The sequence below is a fragment of the Antrostomus carolinensis genome, unplaced genomic scaffold, assembly GCF_000700745.2.
Source record: "Antrostomus carolinensis isolate BGI_N321 unplaced genomic scaffold, ASM70074v2 scaffold39643, whole genome shotgun sequence".
Lineage (NCBI taxonomy): Eukaryota > Metazoa > Chordata > Aves > Caprimulgiformes > Caprimulgidae > Antrostomus > Antrostomus carolinensis.
In genome coordinates this window covers 34501-60116 of record NW_010307966.1, presented here as the reverse complement: position 1 = coordinate 60116, position 25616 = coordinate 34501, and the positions used below count along the sequence as shown (strand labels likewise).

At 36.2% G+C, this 25616-nt stretch overlaps 1 protein-coding gene across 1 annotated transcript in view; it reads left to right on the top strand.

Annotated features, from left to right (window-relative positions):
• Positions 1 to 24618, top strand: part of FAM114A1 (family with sequence similarity 114 member A1) — a 31542-nt gene extending 6924 nt beyond the window's left edge. The window contains exons 3-13 of the mRNA XM_029084411.1: positions 4752 to 4865; positions 5024 to 5127; positions 6660 to 6794; positions 8578 to 8730; positions 10985 to 11108; positions 16418 to 16500; positions 17287 to 17454; positions 18715 to 18854; positions 20148 to 20220; positions 22905 to 22958; positions 24517 to 24618. Coding sequence (XP_028940244.1) covers positions 4752 to 4865; positions 5024 to 5127; positions 6660 to 6794; positions 8578 to 8730; positions 10985 to 11108; positions 16418 to 16500; positions 17287 to 17454; positions 18715 to 18854; positions 20148 to 20220; positions 22905 to 22958; positions 24517 to 24618 — 1250 coding nt within the window. The remainder of the gene's footprint in view (positions 1 to 4751; positions 4866 to 5023; positions 5128 to 6659; positions 6795 to 8577; positions 8731 to 10984; positions 11109 to 16417; positions 16501 to 17286; positions 17455 to 18714; positions 18855 to 20147; positions 20221 to 22904; positions 22959 to 24516) is intronic.
• Positions 24619 to 25616: the final 998 nt, after the last annotated feature.

The following is a 25616-nucleotide window of genomic DNA, read 5'->3' as shown; positions in this document are numbered from 1 at the left end:
CCATTGATAAGACTAACATCTGTCAATACCTCTTACACAATAAAATGAAATTCATACTAGAAGGCTGCTTAATGCATCTCTCATGCTTTGCTTGTAATGAGTATTCTGCTATCTTGATTTGTGCTTGTGTATATTCATCATCTAGTTCTTCACCTAGCAGAATAGCATTCAGAATTATCAAACACCTGTAGTTCTCCCTGGTATGCTGAAAACCTTTTCTTGTCACTCAGTATGACAGAATGAAATGTCACTTGTGATGTCACTGTGTTCATGAGTTTGGATATTATTACATATAGGTATGTGTAATAATCTGCATTGCATAGATTAAATTGAAGTCTGTGTGGAACTGAAATGCAAATGCTTCAGATAATGTGGAATTATGTTAATATCTTTTCCATTCTCTACAGATATTTTTCCCCTGTTGTGAAATAATGATGTTATAAAAAAACAGGCTGAATGTTATGCTTGTACCTTATGTAGTCATAAAAGGACAGTTAATCTCTTCAGAAGACCTTTTTTTCCTCTGCATAAATCAGCTGATTAAGCTGATTCAGCTGTTTTATGCCTGAAATCAAATGGTGGTCACTCGGCTGTTTTGTAAGTAACACATTACAGCTGCTATAGCAGCAAACACCTTTTTCACACTTCCTCCTTTTTAAGAATACTGAATGCAAGTATCAGATGGGAGGAACTGTGGACTTGCTTTTCGGGATGGAAGTCCCATTTTCTTTCTTTATGTTTCTTAACATGGGTTTACTATCTAGAAGAGGTTGAGAACCAATAATCTGCTGTAGCAGCCTTTATGCTTACTGCTATTATTAAAACCATTTACCATTGCAATAAGGAGATCTGAAACTAATCTCATTTACGAGCTTAATTGGAGTTACTCCTGATTTACAGACGGGATAGCATAGGTATCGGAATCTAGCCTGTGTTTTTGTTTTTACTACAAGGAAGAGAGAACTTTTCTAAAGCCTTGAAAGGAATGGAGTGCCAATAGAATAGCCTCAAAGTGAGCACAATGAGGCCCCACCTTTTTAATGTACAAAACCAGAGCACATCTAGCTTTTCCACATACCTATTCTTCATAGAGTGGAATGATTCCCACCCCAGCTGTCTTCAGGTTCCTCAGTTTCTCAGTCAGTGTCAGATGCTAATTCAAGGCCTGAATCTTTAGCTTGAAACAAATGAAGCTTCATTCATCTTACTAGACTGAATTTTGATTGGTTGTTCATCAGAAATGTCCCCACGGTGCAACACAGGTGACAAAGACTGTGCGGTAGCCAGGGTCAGAATCGCAAACTTGCCCTCCCTATCTGTACCACCGAAGCAGGGAGTCCAGTTGCTTGGGAGGACTGGATTGACAAGGGGCAGTGATTCCTACAGAAAATGGTTTAGATTTCAGACGTGCTGAACTGTCCTCGGGAGGTGTCTGCCTGCTTCTTTCAGCTTTGCCAGGAATCCAAAGAAGCTACTAAGTTGGGAGGTGGGAGATAAGATTGTCTAAAGCAAGTGGGACATTTCTGACTGAAGCATTTGTGAGCGCTGTGATCTGGCCTTGGGCAGATCAGGCAAACTCAAAGGCAGGCCACATTTTTAGGAACTGCTTGCAAAACCTTCCTTTTAAAATGAAAGATTGCAGCTAGCAAGGTGAACAACAATATTCAGCTGAAATTGCCAGCCAATGGAAAGAAAAGAAATCATGTAGGCAAGAAAAACAAAAGCAACAACACAGGGAAAAAGCATGTTTTCTTCAAAAAGTGAGGAGTTAGCCGTACCCATGGCGTAGCTCTTCTGTCTCTGCGGTTACGGATGAGTAAATGGAGATGTTGGAGGTGTTCCTAAATTTACAGTGTCAGCTCAGTTGCGTTACCACACCCAGTGTAACAAAACCAGTGCACCTTTATCTCCAAAATGTAGGCTCATTTCCCATGGCCTCTTTTATTTCTGTGCCTTTTGAAATGACAAATAATCAGTTTCATTTCCAAAGCAACATGCGCTTCTGCTGTGTTTGTGCATGTTTGTTGATCTAACAGCGCTGACTTTCTGCTTCAGTTGTGGTCTTGTGATCTCATCTGGTTATTTTGTTGTAGTCAAACATACATGCCATACAGCTTAGTTCAGCAAAACCACTCCTAACTAACCTGAAATATTTTCTTATCGTTCTAGTGCATGTAACCACAGCCCTGAAAATGCTGCCTTTTATGTCTGTAAATATCAGTACAGGAACTGTGTGCCTCCTTTTCTTGGAAGTATAAGCTTGTCTGCAAAACTGAGATCCAAATTATAGAATATTAAAAAAAAAAGTTTAGATGCAGAAAAAAACTAGAAAATTAATCTGAAAATCCATAACTTTCGCACACAGTTAAAGGGAAATTTTTGCTTAATGTTCATAGTTAATTTTTTATATAATTACAGGACAGCAGTATTTTGTTAGCAAGTCAAGTCCTTAAGAAAAATTAAGTCAATGGAAAGAACAGAACTCTTCTACTTATTTAAAAAGTTGTGAGCAGGAGAAATGGAAAGGAATGTAACATGGAGTATCTATTATGTTAGTTTAAAAGAACAATTAATAGTTATTTAAGTGAGCCCCGGGAATTTGGAGAGTAAAAAATTAATCCACAGTCTGTTCATGCTAATATTTTCATTGAACAATTAAAATGTGCAGGAGATTAGGATTAGACAAAGTAATATGCTGCTCTCCAGTATCTGCATTGAAACAGATTTTGTAAAAGGTAAGAAGTTATCCAGCAATTAATTAAATGTCTGTGGTGTATAAGCTAATGTGTCCCATGTGGTTGGAGGTACTGCTACATTTTGTAAGACATAAGATAAAGTAGACAAAGCTTGTATTTTCTTTAGACAGGTAAAAGCATTTACCTGCCTAGTCTCTGTTTCAGTGTAAAACATCAGGAACCCATGCAGTTTATGCTGTCATATAGAAAATAACTTGTTTCTGCTCATCTGTTCCTTAGGGGACTTCTGTTCTTTGTGTTTACCTCCAGACAACTCCAGTTTTCTTGTATGTGATTTTTCAGTAATGCTGCTACATGTTTGTTTTCTAGAGTATATTACTGAATTCATAGAGCAGCTGATGCGCAAACCATCTGGAAGTCATAGAATTGTAAATCTAAATTTTCCTTCTTCCTACTCCATTTCAAATAGTTTTGCTGTATCTTTCTTTAATTAGATGTTCAAAAGTGTCTTTATGTGACTACACACACATATGTATATGTATATGTATATATATATATATATTCAGAACACTACAGACCACTGGTAAATGATAAGCTAATTTGCTGTAGTTAATGTAACTCAGAAAAGATGCTTTTAACTTTTATAATAGAAAGTGCACATGATTGTGGGAAAGCATGGACAACATCTAATGAATGGTTATGCTTGACTTCATGCCTTAGATGTCTAGGGATCTGCCTGAGAATCTGTATTGATGGCTTTTCAGAAATCATTCCTCTATTTACAGTTCAGTTTAAGGTAACAAAGCAAAGAAGTATGAAATTGTCATGAATACTTCTCCTAAGCAGTTAGGCAGATAGTTGAGGCACTCTATCATGCTACTACTAGAAGTGATCAGCTTTTCATGAGAGATAGTAACAGTGTACTGTGCAAGAAAAAATAAAATGGAGTCACTGAAGCCATTTAATTTTGTGTTGGAAAGAAATAATTGCCTGCCTGGTTGATTGTTTACTTATTGCATCTCAGCTGATGTGCAGAAACTTCCAGATGTGCTAGCGGGATTATCTTTAATGAGAGAAGGATATCATGAACCTACTTAAGGATGTATCCAGAAGCAGAATAGGCAGACAGTTTGAGGATAGTTTTTAAGGGCAGTGTTTTTCAACTACAGTTGATGCAGATTAGAAAGCTACCACCTCCTTTTGCTGACTACCAGGCAATCCCACCCTGTCCTACAGTGGGATATTACCAGTCCATGTGATCTGCTCATGTAAATAAACTGTGTAGAAAAGCAGCAAAGTTCTGTCAAAATTATTCAGAAAAAACAATTAATAGCATACAATTCTTTAGATTAAAAGAGACTATTTTCATGGAACAGAGAGTTAGGGAGTCTGGTAAAGGTGGTAAAATCTCTGTGGGAGATCAGCTGCCACTGGAACAGTAATTCTGTGTCATCTGACACCAACAGTCTTTACAAAATATATTTAAACAGCAGCTTTGAGGAGAGACACTTCAGAATTTGACTTCAAATGAGCAATTGGGGAGCTTAAATCCTGAAATAACTTTGAGGACCTGGGCCAGTATTCCTAAAATACTTACCTAACATAGCACCTATGCAGCAGTCTGAAGAACAGATTCCTTACCTCAGCCCTGCAGTCACCCAGTCCATTAATTGTGGGTTAATTGTTGTAGACTTCTGAAAACTAGATGAGGCCAAACCCTACAGCATTATGAGGACCATCAATTTCTGTTTAAACTAATTGTAATAGAATATTTCGCATTTTGAAAAGCAGGGAAATAAACTTACATGTGCCGCTGAAACAAGTTTTACATTTCAGATCAAGTGTCATTTGTGTTGTATTTCAGCTTTATAATTTCTAGTCAGTGAATGTACTGGATATAGTAGAACAAATGAATTACTAACCTAGAAAAAATTAAGCATTTGAGGTAAGTATGATAGCTATTCTGATTGTTATGATTTGTGGAATATAAGAATACTATGCACTGTTCATAGTAAGTTTTCAAATCTTGTAATTTAAAATACACGTCTCCTGCAGGTCATGGGATAACAGCAGTAAAGGAAAAAGCAGGAACTACCCTAGGAATTCATAATGCAATTTCACCATCTTCAGAAACAGCAGAGCCTTCTGCAGCTGAAACACCAATTATAGGTAAGTTCAAGTTTTTTTGGGACAAAACTCTTTGACAGTGCCAAATTAGTGCAATTTACAAAATTTTAAGATTTTGATCACAGAATCCAGTTTACTGTAATTTGTGACTTGTAGAGTTGAAACTACACTGCAGTTTGCTTTTTTTCTTTTGTTGGAAGCAGAAGATTCTCTGGACCAAAGCACTTCTGAGAATATTCCTTCTTCTCCTTCATCTGGATCTCGTGGCATGTTCTCAGCTATCACTAATGCTGTGCAGAACACAGTGAGTCATTTCAGCGGGCTTTTCTGATGTAGTTATTCTTCATAATTTTTAGGTGCAACTTCACTGTAGGTCACATTTAACAGGTAGAGTTTGTTAAGTTGTAGGTCTTTTTAAAAACAGTTCTGTTGTGTCTAGAGTCTCTTTCATGGCAAAATAACTGTATCAAATAAAATAAAAAAGTTAAACACACCTAAGTCAGTTACTACTTCACCACCAGTTTCAGTGAAAAATACGGTCTTCTCCTAAACTATATAGAATTCTGCAAATTCTTGGGAAATCTTTTTTATAGTTGTGGTACCATCATCTATTTTTTTTACAGTTAAGTCCTTCCAGAGAAAGTATGATAAGATTTGTTATGATTTTTGAAGGCAGATAAAATAATAAAATACTCCATTTGCTTACTTTAAGGCTTTTGCTAAACTCTTTATTGCCAGTCCCTGGCCCTTACCTTCACCTCTCTATCTAGTCTGTCATTTCATACTAGCCTTCCCACAAGGTGGTCTGATTGCAGACTTACACTGTTACTATAGCAAATGTTTTTATCTGAGCTGTTCAGTATGATGTTTCCCTTGAAATCATGAAAGACTTTAAGAATCGGCTAAAAAAGCATAGAAGACGAGCTCCCCATTGAATATGTTTTATGAAGTGCCAGTTCTTTTTTAGTGCATATCCAGTTCACTCTGAGTGCCTCATCACTCTAATATCAAAGATTTGGGGAGCAGAGGGATATAGAGTATTCCTAAGACTGTTGCTACAGAATCTGGAGCATCGTAGGGCTTTTGAGAGCTGGTCACCAGTAAGATTACCTGAGTATTGTATAAGATTTTCAAATAAAATAAATGTTCTCATATGCAAACCTAGAGAGGCTACTGTACCACAGTGATAAATGTCACCAAACAAAAAGAATAATTTAAGCTCTCGCTAAGTTGCCTGTAATGCCATTTGAGACCCTGGTAGGGTTTTCCATTGTATGTCAGGTTACATCAGCATGTGAGTATCTGACAGATGCATAATCCAGATTTAAGTGGAAATCTTTAGCCAGTGAAAACTCTTCTTCAGTGTACATGAAAAATTGTGAGTGAGGGCTAATACTAATATGAAGACGTGGGAAAAACAACTGTATTTTGATAGACAGTTCCAGAATCATCACAAGTGACAAAATTTAAGAAATTGGTTAGGTAAGGCAGGGTCATCCTGTTCATGATGGACTTCGGCTCCATATTGTTCTTATCTAAAATATGTTTCCCACAGAGTATTTTTCATATTTTTTTATTGACAACAGGTGTTACATTTCCTCCAGTGTGAGTCTTGTAATTAACTAGGAATATTTGTATAGTTCATTGTTTTCTTTTTGAGAATGTGTTCAGAACAAATTATCATAATTTTATAAATTTATCAATCCTATTGTTAGTTAAAGCATAGAAAATCTAGACCTGAATGTTCAAATATGGTGTCAACAAAAACAATACTCTTTACAGTTCATAGTAGCATAAAGTGGAAAGAAAATAACCACATTGCATTATTTTATACAGGGGAAAAGTGTATTATCTGGAGGCTTAGATGCTTTGGAATTTATTGGGAAGACAACCATGAATGTCCTTGCAGAAAGCGATCCTGGGTTTAAGAGAACCAAAACACTGATGGCAAGAACAGTTTCTCTATCTCAGGTTGGATTTATTTAAATACAACTCTGTCAATGCAGTTTCAGATTCTTTTTCCAGAATTTCAGATGCCTCAGGGAGAGGCTTTTTTATTACAGTAGAAATTGGCTAGGCTTATGGAAATAAATATTATGCTTTATATTTGCTCCACTTTCTTTTTCTTCACAGAACCACAAAAGATAATGTAAAATCATCTTCTCTGCATAGTCACATGTACAATAGCTGATTTTAGTATATATGGTGATATATTATTATACTTTGGAGACAGAATCAAATTCTTGGTGTTTTTGTAACAGCTGTAGGTAGATATCTTCCAGCATAGCCATCACTATACTACTTTCCTTGGAAATGAGTGATACTAGAATCTGATTCATGTTTCATTAAGAACTAAAGCTGTGAAAAGGTCTCTCTTAACATCCATCTAAACTAACGGTACCCTTACATGATCGTGACTTGTATGTTTAAAAGTTCAGAGACATGATAAACACAGAACAGAAGTATAACTGCTGTCAGTACAAAATTATTTCAGCTCTCCAGGCACTGAGAAGAGGGAGGCTGTGGAAGTCAATAGACATTGAAAATAACCTCTAGTTTTACTACGTTTACTTCCTTGTAGAGAGGGTTAAGGTATTTTTTCTTTCAATGAGATGTTTCATCTTTAGTGTTGGTCATTGTAAGTGTAAACAGACTGATGCTGTTGTAGTAGGCCAAAAGCAACTAACTCTTGTTAAGGCCCACAGGGTTAAATGAGCTTTTGAGAATACCTTCCTAAACAATATGCATGAATTCACACATAAAATCTGAGGCAGAAGGTGACATAAATCAGTTCTTACGGGTTGTGTAACACAATACTTTCTTTTCAGTGATTTGTAAATAAAACTTTATGAGTGATCTTTTGAAAGTAGGGACTGAAAACTCTGCCATCATAAGTCTTTCATAACAAATTAATAACTGAAAACAATATCATAGAAATTTTGAATGATGGAATAGTGTAAGTAGCAAGAGCTCACCTGTATTCAGAGGCTTGTATGTGACTTAAGATCCAGTTCAGATGTATTTACCAGCTTTACTTAAGCAAAATCATATGAGAGGCCATTCCTTCCTGGGAATAGAGGATCCTATTGTGTACACTGTTCTGTCCTTCTTATACACTAATGGGAGTGTGTAAGAAGATCACTCCAGAATATCCCCAAGTATATGGAGTATAGTTCTGCCCCGCCTTTGATAGAAATCATACCGTATTAGGTCAATCTCTTTTGTCAGTCCTGCTGTCGCATAAAAATGAATCTGCTAAAAATATTTTATAGGAGTATTTATGTAGGTGCATTGTTTATGCAAATAGGTAGGTAGGTCCTGAAAATAATGTTCTTCCCGTTTTGTGGTCTGTGGAATGGATTGCATGACTCTTTAAGGCTGTCTGTGAAATAGTCCTTTTATTATTTTTCTTGCATTGTAATTAGTGGCTAAATTTAGCATATAGTATCCATAGCTGCCATTGCTTTTGAGAACATAAGCAAAATTATTTGTTTGTTCATTGCTTTTTTTAAAAAAGATGGATGGCAATTACTGTTGGGAAAACCACACTCGTAATGCTACTTAAATACTTTATTAGATAAGTTTATAAAAAAAATAAATTAGATATTTCAGCTCTAAAATTCCAGCTCTGCAGGTGTGATATAGTCCCAAATTTTATTACTACTTCCCAGAGAAGCAGAAGCAGAAAGTAATAAAATCTGTCATACCTACAGCACTACCTATAAAACAACACAAATTATGTCTATTTTTGCAGTTGTTGCGAGAAGCTAAAGAAAAAGAGAAACAGAGGCGGGCCCAGCAAGTTACAGTTGAAAGAACAGCACATTACGGACTACTTTTTGATGAGTTCCAGGGTTTGTCTCATCTTGAAGCTCTGGAAATACTGTCAAATGAAAGTGAAGCCCAGGTACAGTAGGCAGACAGTATAAATCAAAAGGGTTGGTAAAAAATTTTCGCTCTGCATGTGATGCAATGTGAAGTGAACAGTAGTTTTTTCATCAACTTCAGGGAAAGCTGTATTGGTCCCACGGTCCAGTCCTTGGCTTCAGGAAATCAGTTTCAGTACATGTAAAATCCAATTCCAAGATTAACTCAAAACAAACAACTTCACAACTGAAAGTTATTGTTGTTAGGTCCATATATAGTGTGTATTTTTCAACTTGTGACACTATGCAGGTGTCTTTTCAGAATTTACAAGGCAGTTTATGTCTTTAGGTTTTGTATCAGGCACTGATACTTACATTCAGGACTTCCAGACATACTACATCTAGAGGCTAGTGAATTAAAATGAATTACACATTAGTTATTCAATTCCTAAGTCTTCTTTATTGTGTTTGTTTTTAAACTTACATAAAACTACCCAAAGATATCCTTACCAGAAGTGTACAAATGCTATATGTCTCTCTGAAGAACACACTTAAGTTACTAAGGCCTATATGATAAATATATCTTTGAATTTCAGCTGTCAGTAGATCTCTGACAGTAGATTAATAGAACTTTTTTAGATTCCCAGCAATGGTATTATGTGCTGAAACAATTTTCTGAATACATTTCTTAAAATATGTGTTTTCTTCTTCTTTTGTTTTAGTGATTAGCACTCCTTGCCCTTTAGATTATTTTTAATTAATAAAAATTACTATAACAAAGAAAATAAGCTTATTTTAAAACAGCTAGGTACATACTGTCCATGGTGGTTTCGGTTTTGCAATTATGTCTAAATGCAAAATTATAAATTCAAAACCTACATGTAAGATTCAAGGGCCTGCTTTTGCAAAAAAACCCAAACCAAAATACCACAAAACAGGAAAGAGAAAGAGATAAAGAGAAAACAAGTTCAGATATAATTGCATTTATCAAGACTATTTTTCTTTTACTGTTAAATACCACAGGGTAGGGAGGACCTGTGCAGGTTGTTACCATGAGGTTTCTGATGTGCTTCATGTTATGTCCTAGTTAACCCCTGCTTCATAGTCCTACTCTCGCCAACAGGACTGAATATAACTGTCTGGGTCAGCAAGTCCAATTCCCTGATACATATTCCAAAAGACTCACAGAACATATTCCAATCGCTGTACTCACACTCACACACACACACAAAATATTCACTTGCACTACTGGAAGCTTGAGACCTGTGCCAACACCCCAAAAGCCACACTGATGGGCCACAGGAGGAGCGCAAGAGATACTGAAGGCATTGCTAATATCCGATGTCCTTCTGATGGCAGGGATTTTAAAATATTTTAAAGATTTTATTTTAAAAGTTTCCATTAAAAAAAGGGCCCAGTTAATCCTATGAAATGGACAATGCTATAGAAGGGCCAAAAAGCCCTGGGTAGTCTGTCACAGCCTGGGTCTCCCGACTTTATCTTGCATTTAACTCTGAAACTCTGAGCATATTTAACCTTGGACACATCCAGGAGGAGGAACTTTAGAAATAATGTCTTTCTCCAGTCTCTTGCAGAACTAGTCTGTGTGACTGTCTAGCAAGCTAAAAAAAAAAAAAAAAATAAATAAATAAAAATTGAAACAATCTGTAAGTGAAATTTTGTATTAAAGGGAGAGAAGGTGCTATCATGGGATTAACGCCGCGTAACTGTAGCACAGAAACAGTGATTCAAAGAATCCGTTTCCATCTCTCTTAAGCATGCCACCCTATTAGATGTGCAGGGACTTGCAGATGCCTGATACATGCAAAGACCTGTCAATACATTTTTTGGAACAGGTACACTATTAGACTGTCAGTAATTTTGGTTGCATTTTGAAGGAAGGGAAACAGGCTTTTTTTTCCAACTCTTCCTATGAGTGCTCAGATTAAGCATTCTAAGAATTCTGCCTGTGCTCTTTTTGCCTACTGTCTTGATCCAAGCAATCCCAAAATGCTTATTACAGTTTGCAGTTAAACCATAGATTTATAATTCAAAGTTAATGTTCTGGGAGAAGGTAGAGACCTGGTGATCTTGCAAGGCTGGTGTAATTTTTGTGATGCTCAACAAATTTTGTTGATGAGAACTAAAAATGTGTCTACATCAGAAGGTTAGAGACAAGATTTGAGCATAATGGAAGGTTCTATTTCTTAGCCTATTTTGCAGTCAGGCTCTAAATTAGAAACTTAAGAAATGCTCTGTTTTGGTTAGGAATGCTTACTGACCTTTCTTTTACAGATTCAGTCATATTTAGCAACACTTGATGGAGAGCAGTTGGAGACTGTGAAAAATGATTTGATTGCTATAAAAGAGATTTTTGTTCCAAAAGAATCAGATGACGAAGTGGTGCAGGCACAGAAAGGTAATTAGAAATACAGAGACTTAACCACATGAGTAATTGTTACTTCTGTATTCAGTAATTTAAAAAATTACAATCCAAACAATCATTTCTGATATCCTAATACTCTTCATAAGGTAGTCACTAAAATGAATACTCTAAAAGTTCTGGAAGCTGATCAGTGCTTAATTTTGAATTTATATTGTAGTTGAAGTGTGAGATACAGAAAATAAAATGTAAGGAACTATTATATTATTTTGCTATATCACCAGTGAAAGCAAAACAAAATTAAGAAGGGAAAATAATAACCTTTTGGATGACTTCCATTTTCTTACAGAATCTTTTATTAAATTGTATAATCTGAAAGTTTTGGAGTGCTTAGCAATGTTTTTCTTTTTAGCAACTTCATCCTCACATCACTCTTGCTATCAAGAGACAAAAACCCTGAAGCTTTTGAAGGAAAGTCATTTTGAAACATAGCAGGAAAGCTGCTTTCTAGGTGTTACTTGGAAAGATGTGCCATGTAGAGTGTGAGAAAGAAGTTAAAGTAGCAGAAGCATGCCATAGTGCACAGCATTGAAGAGAACAGGACCAGCATGACAGTCTATAGATCAGCTCATGAAAGTTAGAATAAAATGGGTCAGTGCTTTGGTTAGGGGCAAAATAGGTGTCTTAAACAGGTCAGAGTTTTTGGCATTCCCCAGAACAGGCTGAGAACAGAAGGACAAGAAGTTAGCTTAAAGCCACCATAGTTCATGTCTCCAGGCCTGTGAGATCTATACCAAACCTCTTCTGGATAATACAAACCGTCCCCTAGGCCTGACTAAAGACTGGCTTGTGCCAATGAACACCGTATTGTTGTGTTTCAGAAACACAGAAACGTAAAAAGCTGTTTCATCTACAAACTTTTATCCTTTTCAGGGGTGCTTCTCCACAAAACCTACATTTTGCAAGATGGTGTGGTATGATTTCTCTAGCCTTCAGAAAAGTTTGAAAAACTGTGTTGACATCCACATGTTCTTACTGGAAAGTCTTTTCTGCTCAAGCTGCTCTTTCTAACAGTGCTTACACAGTACGCCTGATGTCTTTCACAGGGAGTTTATTGTTTCCTCTTGGGGTGGGCAGCAAGTGTTCAGTGTAAAGTCTTAGTATGGTAAAGTTTTGTGCTTGTTTTTTTTTTTCCCCCTTCTAACTCTTTAAAACCCCACATTCCTCTGCAGGGTTATGGGAAATAGAAGTCAAGAAAGCTTGTTACCTGCTTAAGAATGAGGATTCATGAAATGTCTGGTTTTCCTTAATTCCTGTGGGAAATAGTTCCTTGCTTTGAAACCAGCCCCCAGAAAACAAATCTCTGTTTCTTGCACAAAGTGATGTTTTCTCTAGTGGTCACAAGTTCTGTTTTCAGTGAAGCAGAACTGCTAGTCATGCTCCTTGAAACATTAACTTACCTTTTAAATAGGCTAGAACCAAGGCAAGAGCACCTTAAAAAAAAAAGACCAAATGAGAGTGTCCTGCAGGTTTTCTCCTGCAAAAGCAAACCAGTCAGCAGTGAAACATACCATCCTCTCTGTGACAGCGGAAATAACAACCACACATGTTCTCTTCACCTTGCAGCTGAAGGGGGGTTACTTCAGACTGCAGTTCAAGATGACTCATGTTGTTTAGTGTAATCAGGCTCAAGATTTATTAGTATTTGAACTAACTATAGATAAATTTCATTTATTAGTATTAAGTTGGATAAATTTCAGTTCCACCAGAGGACACCAAAAGAATAGAAAGGTTAATCATTTCTCAAAGTAGCTTTCTGTTAGGACTGAGCCTACAATTCTGTGGTCAGGCTCCTAACCTGGGCTGTGTGGCCTTTACTTCCTTCTTCAACCTCTCACCAATAATCTGTAGTGCATGCAACAGTGCGTTGATAGTGCTCTTAGCATTACATAGTGCTTTAACATGTCCCTTCTAGACAGTGTCCTAGTCTGGGTACCTTTCCCAGTCACAAAAACATGGTATCTTCATTAAAATTTTGTCAGAGTGGATGAAGGCTTCTTATGGTCCCCCTGAGTCAGGGAAAACAGACCTTTTCCTGAATTCTTCAATGCACAGAATCTTAAGTGTTTTTATTAAGTGCATTTTTGCAGCAAATGCATAAAACCTTGTAAAACTTAAAGCATTTGATTAACAGGCCTTTACATGGCAATTGTCTGCAATTTTTTAATAAAAACAATATCCAGCACCTTTCCATGTAATGTTGTATGTGATTTACATGTCCATTTCCCCTATGGAGGGTAGTTCTATTGGACAATTTAATGTTTCATTAATACTTTAGTTTGCCAATCTTTACATAATTTAGGTTGGTTTCCAGTGACTCACTGTTGGCTACGCTTAGTATTCTGGTCTTATTTTACAAATAAGTTTAGCTATCTGGGGGCCATCAATATATATCCTCTGGGAGCACACTTGATCTTTTAGGGCCTAGGTTTGAGTTGTTTGTTTGCTTTTTTTTTAAACTGGAATTGTTTACCTGGAATGAGCTGTTGGGACCTTAAACATATTTCTATAGCACGATTATTTTTTACACTAAGAAAATGGTCTGTGTTTAATGTTACCAAAAGCTTTGAACATGATTTGGTGTCCAGTAGAGATAAAAAACAGTAAAGTTTAACAACAGGTTGGCTGATCAGGCTTAAATGCAGCTCATATCTTACTGTGAAGGCTTCATGCTAGTTTGTGTTCTTAGCTCAAGCTAGTTAATACAATTAAGGTCCTCTTAAGCACATTAATAGGTTTTACACTTACAAAATCAAGTCAGTAAGCAGTATGCTCTTTTAATAGCCTATTTTTTAATAAAGAATTATATATTTTTACTTAAGGTGGCTAATCTAGCAAGAGATAGCAGGCTACGTTAAATTCTCTGGAGGAATATTGAGTTTTAATCCTGCTTGCTATATAGTTTAAAACTACAACTAACTTGCCTTCAGTAGGATTTTGATTTGTGCTTCCTAGCTCAATAAAACTTGTGGGTTTTTTCCTTTATGTAGGGAAGCCACTCTCCTGCAAAAGAGAGAGATTAGCTAATGGTGTTAGTTTTATTTTTAAGTTTAACATTGAAAATGTTAAATCTTACCTAGCTACTGTGCACTATTCAAAACCAAGATAATTACCATTCATTGCTAATTTGTTACCACTTTCTTGTCAACAAAGTCATGTTATTTATATGGTGTCATTTGTCAGTGCTATATATATATATTCAGCAGAAAAAGACTAGCTGGGAGGAAAACCTGCACTTGGCATTCAAGTGTTTGAAATGGGTGCCCGTTTGTTTTATGTAAACTCTCAGGATCCCTTCTTATCCTAGACTCTCAGGTTCTAGTTCAGAGATGTTAGTGCTGCTTTTAGTTTCTACCATAAATACTTTCAGTCCTACACAAGGAGAAATTACTGCAGTGATCTTTGGAGGACTGTTTTGGAAAAGGTCTGGGGCTAGACTTTGTTCTTGGCAACTTTGAAAGTGGAATCATAGATTTTTTGTGTCTTAGCTTAACAGTCAGGTAGGTGCAAAATCAATATGAAAAAAAATAAAAAGCAAAGATACTTTCTGACACAAGTAGGAGAAAGACAAATGCATACCCTTCTCTCTAATGTTTCCTCTCACTTTGATTATGCAACCCTTTCATCTATTTTTCACTGCAGCTTCTTTTCCTTTCAGTTGTTTATGAAGTAATGAGAGGACAATATCTGAAAAAGTAGCTTTACCTACATTTTGATAGAACAAGGGGCAATGGTTATAATCTGGACAAGAGTAGATTTGGATTAGATACCAGGAACAAATTCTTCACTGTGAGGGTGGTCAGACACTGGAACAGGTTGCCCAGAGAAGCTGTGGATGCCCCCTCCCATCAAGTGTTCAAGGCCAGGCTGGATGAGTCTTTGAGCAACCTGGTCTAGTGGAAGGGGTCCCTACTGATGGCAGGGTGGTTGCAACTAGATGATCTTTAAGGTCTCTTCCAACCCATAACATTCTATGATTCTATGGTTTTGAAAGCCATTAACACCAAAAATCTCATATGTGAGGTTAAGGGAGACAGTAACCAAAGTGAGTATTCAATTGAATATGCCTGTTATCAGTAATTTTGGTGATTTTGCAGTGATCCAGTGAACTGCTTATCACTTTTCAGCATGCTGCAGTTCATAAAACAATTTGGTATTGTTTTAAGAACAGGTGAATTCAATGTATCCAAGAGGAAAATCCTATTACCAAAATTTACTGATAAAGGCAGCAATGAAATGAACTCTGTGCATGTCTTTGGCCTGCCAGAATACAAAATTCTTGATCTGTTCCCCTGGTGTTAAGAGGATAACTCAGTCTCTTGGTCATTGCAGATGAAGAGCACCAAAGATGGGCACTCTCTTTACAAGCAAGGGTGAGATGTCCTTTGCTCTAGGGGAGTATGGTTTGAGTGTCAGTTTCCACCACCTTTCCACATGTTGCAAGGTACTGTGGGCTGTAAACAGTTCTGCCAAAATCCCCAAAGTCAGATGGCCCTCCGCTTTTTAGTGTCATCAGACTAAAAAAAAAAAATTGATTTTGCATATTCCACCAGGAAATGTTAATGAAGATTCCAAACTCAATAAGTAGAGATGAACAGAACCAACCAAAATACCAACTTTTAGGAACTTAGAACATGTTAGGATATGGCAACTGCAAGTAGTCAAAGGAATACATATAATAAAGATGAAGTTTGAATACTAGTGGTATTTATTTTTGCTCATATTGAACAAAAGTGCAGATTCTTTAAGGCTTATTACTCCAAAGCAGAACAAAAAACATTCTTCATTTAAGCAAAGCTCAGTCTTAAACACAACTCGTTAGCTGTGGTGTGCAGGCAGAGCAATAGAGAACATGTTCTTCAGTATGTTTCCTCTGAAACTTATTTGTATCTGGCCCTGCTGCAGTTTTTGTTCCTTGGTTTGAAAGAATAGGTTAGTATCTCTTTTGCAGGTCACGTATTTTTGACAGATAACTAGGGATAACTAACTTCTTCTCCTTTTGCCCGTTTTTGTGAAACTTAATGGAAATCAGAATGGGGTAGAAAGAGTAGTCAAAGTGTCAAGCTAGCCTATCTGGTTGTACAGGTATCTCTATTGCTTGTTCTCTTCTTTATTTACGTATATACACACATGTACACACCCACACACCCCTTTCTTGTATCACTGTCACTGTTTTTCAAGTGCCAGGGTGCTTGGGGAAACTATTTGACTAGATGTATTTGATTGAGTAAAATATTATAGTGATAACACCCTGACAAAAACTGTCTTGTTTTTTCTTGCAGCAGATATGGGAGAAGAGTTTGTCAGCATGCTCACTGAACTGCTGTTTGAATTGCACGTTGCTGCTACTCCTGACAAACTTAATAAGGTTAGCACCTGTTAGTGAGCTGCCCTCTGTTTCTTGGACAAAGACAAAGAGGGGGGTCTTTGTTCTGAAATCTGGTGCACAGCAGTACCTGTACTGAGTAAAATGATGAATATAGAAAAGCTTTAATAGAAGAAGTGGGATTAGTAAGGAAAAGCAATTGCAATGACTAGCTAGCACAATGGGCTATGTTAGAAAGCCTTGAACCAGGAATGTCTCGGCAAAAGAGTGCATGAGCACAGCAGATTTGGTCTCACATACTGGGAACAAAGGTCAGGTTCAGAATTATTTTTCTTACTCATCATGTTTATTCTTCTGAAGGACTTCTCCAGACTTTCTTAGCTAGAAGTCTTTGATTTATCTCATTTAGCTCAATCATCTAAGAGTTAGATGGCTAGAAGCTAGTCACATCGCTAGTCACGTTTGTACTGCAGACCCCTTTAAAGGTGATTCACCTGCTGATTTTAGGCTTAGATGAACGTTTCTCTCTCTGGCTACATAGATAGACTATGGATAACTAGTTTAGGCTTAGGTCTTAACATGTTTTAATTTGACTTCATGTTAAAAAAGAGACATCATAATTTTCCTACCAATCATAACAGTAGTCTGAAGTTGTATAAAACTTCAAGGCTTTTCCACTTTGATCTGGAAGGCACAGTGATTTTTGATTTTTTTTTCTTTAAGAATTTAGTGTGTCTTTCTTATTATTTATTGTCAATTAATGTTCAGGAACATCATTTGATATACCCTATTTGAAATGAACTTTGGGTTTGCATTCTTTGTTGGCAGGCCAGGAAAAAAGCTCATGAATGGCTGGAAGAAGCCAGTTTTTCCACCCCAGTAGACATAGAAGAGAAGCTAAAAGAAAAACCTGAAGAACCTGATGAAGAAAAGACTGAAAAAGAAGACAAAGTTGACAGTGATAAAATAGAAGTAGATAAAAAAAAAACTGTGGAGGTAAAATAGATTTTGGAGAATAAGTTTCATTAAGCAAATTGTCATGCTTTGTTTGATAAGATTACTTTTTTATCTTTGTGTATTGGTTTTATATGTTGTCCTTATTTTTCAAATTCATGGAAATATTAAGAAATATTAATATATAACTATTCACTGTAGACCCAATAGGAAACTAACTTGCATAAATATTTTTACTGTTAGTCTGTTCCTATAAGTAGATGTCAAAGTAGCAGGTCCTCTGCCTATCACATTGTTTTTATTTTTCATATCTATGTTTTTGTGTGTATGCATGTATCTGCACAACATACCATGAGCTGAGGGATTCAGCGGTGTAATGTCGATAGCACATTGAAAGTCACATCTCAACATTCCTTGGCATCTCTCTCCCAGTGACAAAACATGGGAAAAATTCTCAAACTTTAAACTCTTGAACAGTTTAGATCACAAACAAACAAAACAGAAATATTATTTAGGTAACTCACATTCTCTTTATGAAAGATGGTTCTTAAGGCTAAAAGTATTGTGTCTGTTTAGACAACCTCTCTTGTTGATAAGGTTAATTATGATTAAGTATTTACACCATGTTACAGCAATATTCAATGTGGTTGATATCTTTTTCAAGATTTTTTGAATGAATTCTAATAAAAAATTATCTGTCATGTTTTCTTATGAAAAAGGTCCAAAGAAGGAGACAGTTACACTTCAAAAATAAATATTACAGATTTTTATGTGACTGCAGATTTCCAACTGGCATCAGCTTGTGAAAGCTCTAGCACTGTAGTGCTAGATAGAATTTTTTATCTGCGGATAAAACCCACTTTTTTACTGGGAGTATTATTCATTTCTAGTCTGGAGATTCATCTGAGGGACAACTCAATACTTCGGGCTCCATATGAAAGTAATTATGACTTATTCTGGAGTTAAGGGATCTTTGTATTTGACAGGACTAGGTTTAAAAGTGCTGTGTTAGAAAATCCAAGAGCCTGCCCTATTTTCCATCCAAGTAAATGGTAGACTTGTTCTTACTAATTTTTTGTGATGAGTATAAGGTCTTTATTTTATAATCTCTGGATATTTCATTTTCCAGCATTGTTTCTGAGGATGACATTATGGCTGATATTACTTCACTATGTATGTGGTGGTATATCTGGTTGGGAGGACTCCTTTGTTTCAAGTCCTTTTATGTGTGTATATATATATGTATGTATATTTATCAGTGTTGTTATTATTGATTATATTATTTCCTGCTTTTAATTTAAGGAAATCTACATGCTGTCCATTGAAAGCCTGGCTGAGATAACAGCTCGTTGTATTGAACAGCTTCATAAAGTAGCAGAATTAATTCTACATGGGCAGGAAGTAGAAAAAACAGCTCAAGATCAAGCAAAAGTACTGACAAAGTGAGTATTATGTTCTTCATACATGAACAGTTGACATTTGCTTAAAACTCATGAAGTTCCGTTCAGCTTTTGGCACTTGAAAGCACAGCAAGTTCATGGATCAACAAACAGCATTTGCTTTAGGGGTCCTGGTGCTGTATTTTCTCATGTAACCAAGTTACATAGGCTACCTGACATTTTTTGACATGGCTAACATATGCATGTTTACAGAAACATGACGTATTCACAGGCTGAAAGTCGTTTCTGCTCCAGCAAGTGAATGTACATGCTAATCAGGGTTGCATTTCCTGTTCCCTCTGCAAAAGATACTGTGCTAGCATATGTATAATTTGCTTTTAGAGTGCATAATGCAGTCTTACTATCTGCCAATAGAATTGCAGTATCTAGTGTTTATCTGCCAAAAATATACAAAAAACCAATCTGTAGTGCTAGACAGTAAGACTACATTTGTCAGCAACTTTGTAGTAAATCATGACAAAACATACTTAAATTCAAGAAGCCAGTTTATCTAGTGGGACTCAAAATTCAGATCTCAAGTTGTCTGTAGTAATCGATTCTACTGATTTCAGTGGGTTTTGATGTTAAGATGTTGCAAGTACTTGAGTCCTAAGTAAGTAAAGTACTTAAGCAAGTGCTTATCCTTAGGAATGCTAGTAACAATAGCAAAGTCCATAGGAACACTTCAGTCTAAAACAAAGTACTTTAACAAGTATTTTTCAGAATTAGAGCTAAAGTATGGTGCACCTTGCAGGAAGAGCTTCTGTATGATGCACTTGTGAATGTTTAGCAAAACAGTGAAAGATCTAGAAATAGAACTAGATCTCTTTGTTCTCGTATTTTAACCACAAAGGTAGTTCCTCTTTTAGTACAGAGTAGACATTTTATTGCTTAGATAGTAAACTTCTCACTGTTGTCATTAAAGATTGATTTATTTCCAACGGTATTTCTAGGAGTTGTGTTGCTGCAATCATCAGAAAAACAATAGTTAAACTGGAAGTTGAGGATGTAAAAAATAGAAACATTGCCCTATCAGAAAAGACTGGTGTTTGAGCCAACATGACTTCATTTTGCTTCTGTAGTCAGCAACGGATTTTTCAGTGGAGAAATATAAAAACTATATCATGAACAAAGTCTACCCCAAAATATTTTAAAAATTGCTAGAAGCAAAATTGCCTTAAGAACTTTTTTGGCTTCTAAGATGAAGTTTGTGCCTGGGACAGTCATAGGGTTTTTATCCATTTACAGCACAAGGATGTATTTTTATGTTTGTCTCTCTCTTTTTTTTTAAACCAGTTTAACAAGTGCCATGTGCAATGAAGTTTCATCTTTATCAAAGAAGTTTTCCAATTCTTTAACAGCAGCTGGGGTAAGATAACAGCATTTTCTGTAGCATTTGGGCTTTTTTTAACATGGTTGACTTCTTGAAACAGAAATTATTGCCCAAGTCCGGTGGCTTTACATGAATTACCAGCAAAGAAGGAACTTCTTTCCTCAGATCAATTTTTACAGCAGATTCCTTGTTGCAGAGACAGATTATAAGCCTTGACAGACTGCAATGTGTCCCCTAAAATCTCTCTTTCTAGACACCATTTCCCGTTTTTCCTGATCACCACTCAGCACTTATCTCCTCATACTGAAAGGGCCCCACATCTGAAGTCCCACAACTTGATATTTTCTTCTCCTACTCAGCCTATCCCTTTTCAATGCATTTGTGTAAAAGTCATTAACATATAACACTTACAGTTTCACAAGCTGTCTTCTTAGCCTTTGCTAAATCCTCTGGCCTAGGGCCACTGTGTTTTCAAAAGGTTTAAGAGATTAGAAAACATTTTTGTTCATCCATCTTTAAAAAAATCACTCTGTCTTGTATCTCAAGATAATTCCATTTAGGAACATCCATTTATCTGTAAACATCTTTGCTAGAAATAGTATCCTGCCTTTCACGATGTTTCAAAGATGACTGACATCTGAGTATTCTAGCAGAATCCAGAGGCAAAAATTGTGTTGCTGCTAAAATTGTTCTATAAACGTCAGAGAAGAACAAACCCTGGCTCTCCTGATTACTCCATGAAAGCATGGATGTACATCAAAGGAAATTTTCCCCATTCCCCCATTAGCTCTTCCAGCACATCTCTGAACAAGTTTTCTTGGAGTTATTTGTAGAGAACATGATTATTGGGTTGCTTTTATTCTGAATAATTCACATTCCTTCCCATTACTCTGGGTTAAACTGCTTATTTTGCATTTTGGGATTGTATTTTAGCATATCTTTGTGTGACACTTGCAATAAATACATTCACAGACATATAAAAATAAATTGCACATGAAATATTAAGCTGTCTCAGCTCAGAAAATTGGAAACTAAAGCTTTCATAAGCATTGCACTAGGTTTTGTTCTTATCAACCCCGTACTCAGTTTTTAGAACCACATTGTTTTAGTGGACGTTTGTGTGGACATGTAAGAAATTGAGCACAAAGATACTTCCCACTGCCAAAATACTCTCTAGGAAACATGTTTAGTAGGGCAATCTGGTGATCTTTATGTGCTGTCCCATCCCTGTAAGCTTTTCAGGAAGGTGTGGGCTTTCTGCTCACCATGATCAGTAGGAAAGTAAGGAGCACCTGTCACAAAGGACTGTAGAAAATCTACATCTTCCTGCATGTCCCAGTGGTTCAACTTCCTCCTTAACCTGCCAACAACACCCGGGTTTGCAAACGCATTCCAGTATCCTGCAAAGTGCATTAACTCATGGGAAAATGAGAAATGGCTTAGAACAGAAAATACTGTTTTTTTCAAACATAATGCCATCCCTATCGTTATATCTGTATAATTCAGACATTAGCTGTAGTGCCGGCTGTACACAGTCTGTAATGTTGGCAATGGTTCTGACTGACCAGTAATGCAGACGTAAGAAATAACAGCTTTGCTTGCTACACAAGATTTCTTTCAAACTTGAACTTACTGATTCATACAATCAATAGTATTTAATTGATACTGCTCTCTACCTGTTTCAGTTTATTGACAATCAACTAAACAGTGCACTTTGTAATGGATTTTCTAGTAACTGATAGTAAAATTACTCTCTTTTCTCTAATCATCTTCCCTTTCTTCTGACATCTTTCTCCAAACTAAAATTAAGGTGTTTCCTGTTTCTTTAAATCTGTAATATGAAAGCTACAAGGTTGTAAGTGGACATCCTTCAGTTAAATTAATCAATACTGTGTTTCCTTCATTCTGTTAGAGTCCACTGTTTGGTATTGGAAGAAAGCAACTCTTGATGGAGGTTACTGTTCTTCTGAAAAAACACAATGCAAAGAGCAGTTAGAAATAAAAAAGGAAAGAACTTTTGCCATTTTAAAAAGCAGAATAGCTGACAAGTCTTGGTTTTCTAGGGATTGGATTTCTGTAGCCTGTAGTCATGTCACTATTCATTGTACCCATTTTTATTCCTATCTGTCAGTGAAGAAAAATGCTGTGTGCTGAGCTATATTTACTGGCCAGCCTGCACTGGCCAGCTCAATGTATATTGGCTTGAGTTCGGGGATCTGCATTTCACCTGTTTTTCCTTCTGTAGTACAACTAATCTAGGCCTTCCATTTCCACCTAGCTGCAGATTTTAGTGACATTTCTAAGAACTTAATTATCTTCCCAACCTGTATTTCTCCTTCTTGCTTCCTTGAAATCAGCAAGGGGTTAACAAACTTTAGAGGATAAGAAAAGGGCACTGACAGACAGATGGACAGACAATGTTGTCACATAAATCTCATATCCATAGGAAACCAGGCTATTTGAAACTCTGTGGTACAGGAATTAATGAGAAAGTAAAACCCTGGGCCCATCTTATTTCATTGTACTCCGTGATAGAAATACGTAGGGTCTACTGAAGTGTGTATGAAATGTAGACACAGTTATAAGGAATACTGTGATAAACAGTCTGAATAAGAATCAAGGTGAAGCAAAACCTTTACAGAATTCATAAAACCACTTCTTAGATATCAATATATTTCTGTTAAATATATTTCTTGTCCATTCTATTTTCCGGTTTACAGAGCAGTATGAAGGCAGAAGTTCTTAACCCCATCATCGACAGTGTGCTATTAGAGGTAAGCCTTCACCTTTTTCACATTAGCAAATAGTCTAGTAAAATGATTTTGAAATGAAAGTCACATTTATGTCTGAAGAAAGAACTATATAAAAAGTAATGACAATATCATTCTGGCTGTTCAGTGCCAGCTCATAAGTATCTTGGTTTTGTGTTCAGCTTCTCCCACAAATGCTGCAGTAGTAATATTGCGTTTACTGAGGATTCTTAAGAACTGAATGGCTGAAGTGAGACTGGCCAGCTCTTAAATTCTGCTACTGTATTGGTCAGGGCACGGCAGACAATTTCCAGTGTGCTGTTTAGCCCTTTTTGACCTGTTCACAAGTGGCTTGGGATAAGTCTGTTCTTACTATTCCGTTACCTACTTTAAATCTTGCAAAATATTTCTTATTCACAGATAGTTTCAGACTATGCCTTTCTTTAAAATTTGAGTTGAAGGTACGCTACAGTGTTTTTCCATCCACAGGCATTTACATTTCTGCAAAGATTCACAGTCTAGCAGCAGGCTTGGTCAGTGCATAGATAACCCTGTGTCAGCCAAATCCTTCATGAGTGATCTATTAGACATCATGATCTGCAAGTGACTTCTATTAGATACCATGAGCTATTTTTCATTAGAAAAGTACATTGAGTAAAATGTGTCTCAGTTTTACTGAGGAGAGAAGAGGTCAAGAGGGAGTAATATGCTTGTAAAGTACTAAAATAGGTACTATCTGCAGCATGAATTCTTTGAATTCTGCAAATTAGATCACACTTCTCTTTAAATGCACGTGAACGTATAGTAGTGACTGCAAATTGTCATTCTGTATCCAATAGTTGTGGTCCTTTAAAAATGAGGAAAAGATTGTTTTACAATAAGCAATTTTGCACTGAATTAACAATACCTTTAAGGAAAATCATGGAAAGCTGAATAGAGTTGTAATAAAGATTACTATACAGTTCCTTTTGTTAGAGGATATTCTGTTGCAGCTGATATATCTTTCTGTGCTCCAGGAACTGCAAAATCTGGGAATGTCCAGAATTGTGGAATATGATGTTTTGTACCTCTTAAATCCCATATTTATATACGTATATGTATTAGTACAGCCTAGGTTCATGGAGTATTTCAAGCTGCCATACTGTTCAGTATTAGAAATTCCAAAAATAGTACTACATGTTAAAACCACTATAATAATTCAAACTGTTAGTTTCAGTGACAATTATCCCACCTACAGCAAATTCAAAATTAGTTCTGTTGATGGAGAGACTAGTTGGTTTGTATTTAAAAAGTCAAATCTACTTCTGAACACTGTGGCATTTTATTCTGCTTACAAACAAAACTCTCCAAGAGTTCAAACTGAGGGGAAATCAGGTTTGTATATAGTGATTCGGGCTATGCTTATTAGCTGTAAACTGTTGTAATTTATCATTTTTGTTATCTACAGATTCTAAACTCTTGTGTGAATACATATGCTAATACAGTATGATGTAAAAAAAGAAGTTTATTTTAGAAGTACAATGTAAGTCCTTAAATACGTGACAGCTCTACTGATGAACCACATGTTTTCTCTCCCCATTAGGGTTGCAACAGTACTACTTATATTCAGGATGCTTTCCAGCTCTTGCTTCCAGTTCTGCAAATCTCACATATCCAGACAAGTCGTTTGAAAGCACAAGAGTGACAGTTTCTCAGCTGGCAGTTATCACCACAGAAGCCACAGACCTAATGTCTTTGCTATATGCAGGTAGAAGAGATGGTATGCGAGATGTCTGGCCACTTAGAGTCCTTTGAAGACACTAAATGCAGTTTTGCACATGCAATATTGAACAACATTTTAAAACTCTCTCAGATTTTTAGACTTTAGAAGTAGTTAGTAAAGTGAGTGATTTCTTTTCCATTAGAGTATATCCTTTGCATTTATTTAAATGAAAGTTTACTGATACTAGCATCAACTTAAATATGGATTCTAAATGTTGACCCTTTCAGTTGTAGAAATATACATGAAACAAATTAGAATGTAAAGTTTTTTAAAACTTTTCAACCCAAATGACTGTTTCCATTGTTTGCATCCTAACTGTCAGTTAAAAATGTATATTTTCAAAGTTGGGTTCAGTATTTAATGAACAGACATGAACAAATTATCGTAGTGATCTACTTGTTAAATATAATTTACAGTACCAAATAATAACATCATAATAATCTGTACCACTTACATAACACTTTATGTTGAGAGAGTTGTACGGTAATAGGCATTAACTTTACTAAATTAAAATTATGGAGGATATGCATACAGAATTATACTGAGAAGAAATTCTCTGAGCCAGTTAAGAGTACAGGTAAAGCTCTATATTTGCTGACCCATAATTTTATATTAATTCTTCATTCCAGTGGCTGAACAACGTTGCAGGCCAAAGTAATCTTTTTAATATGCAAGCAATAGAATTTTTTTCCTTTTGTTTGGCAATTGAAATACCCCCAAAATAATCTCCTCTCAGTTACCAGGTCAGCACTTTGAGGTTTAATTTGGACTTTAAACATTATGAACCTTTGTATCAAATGGAGTTACTGATACTGACAATTCAGAAATACAGGTTTGGGGCATAGAAAGGAAGTTGTGAAAGGAAGTTCTGAGAGAATTGCTTTGGGTGGGCAGTCAGAGCAATCAGCTTTTTTCTGAGG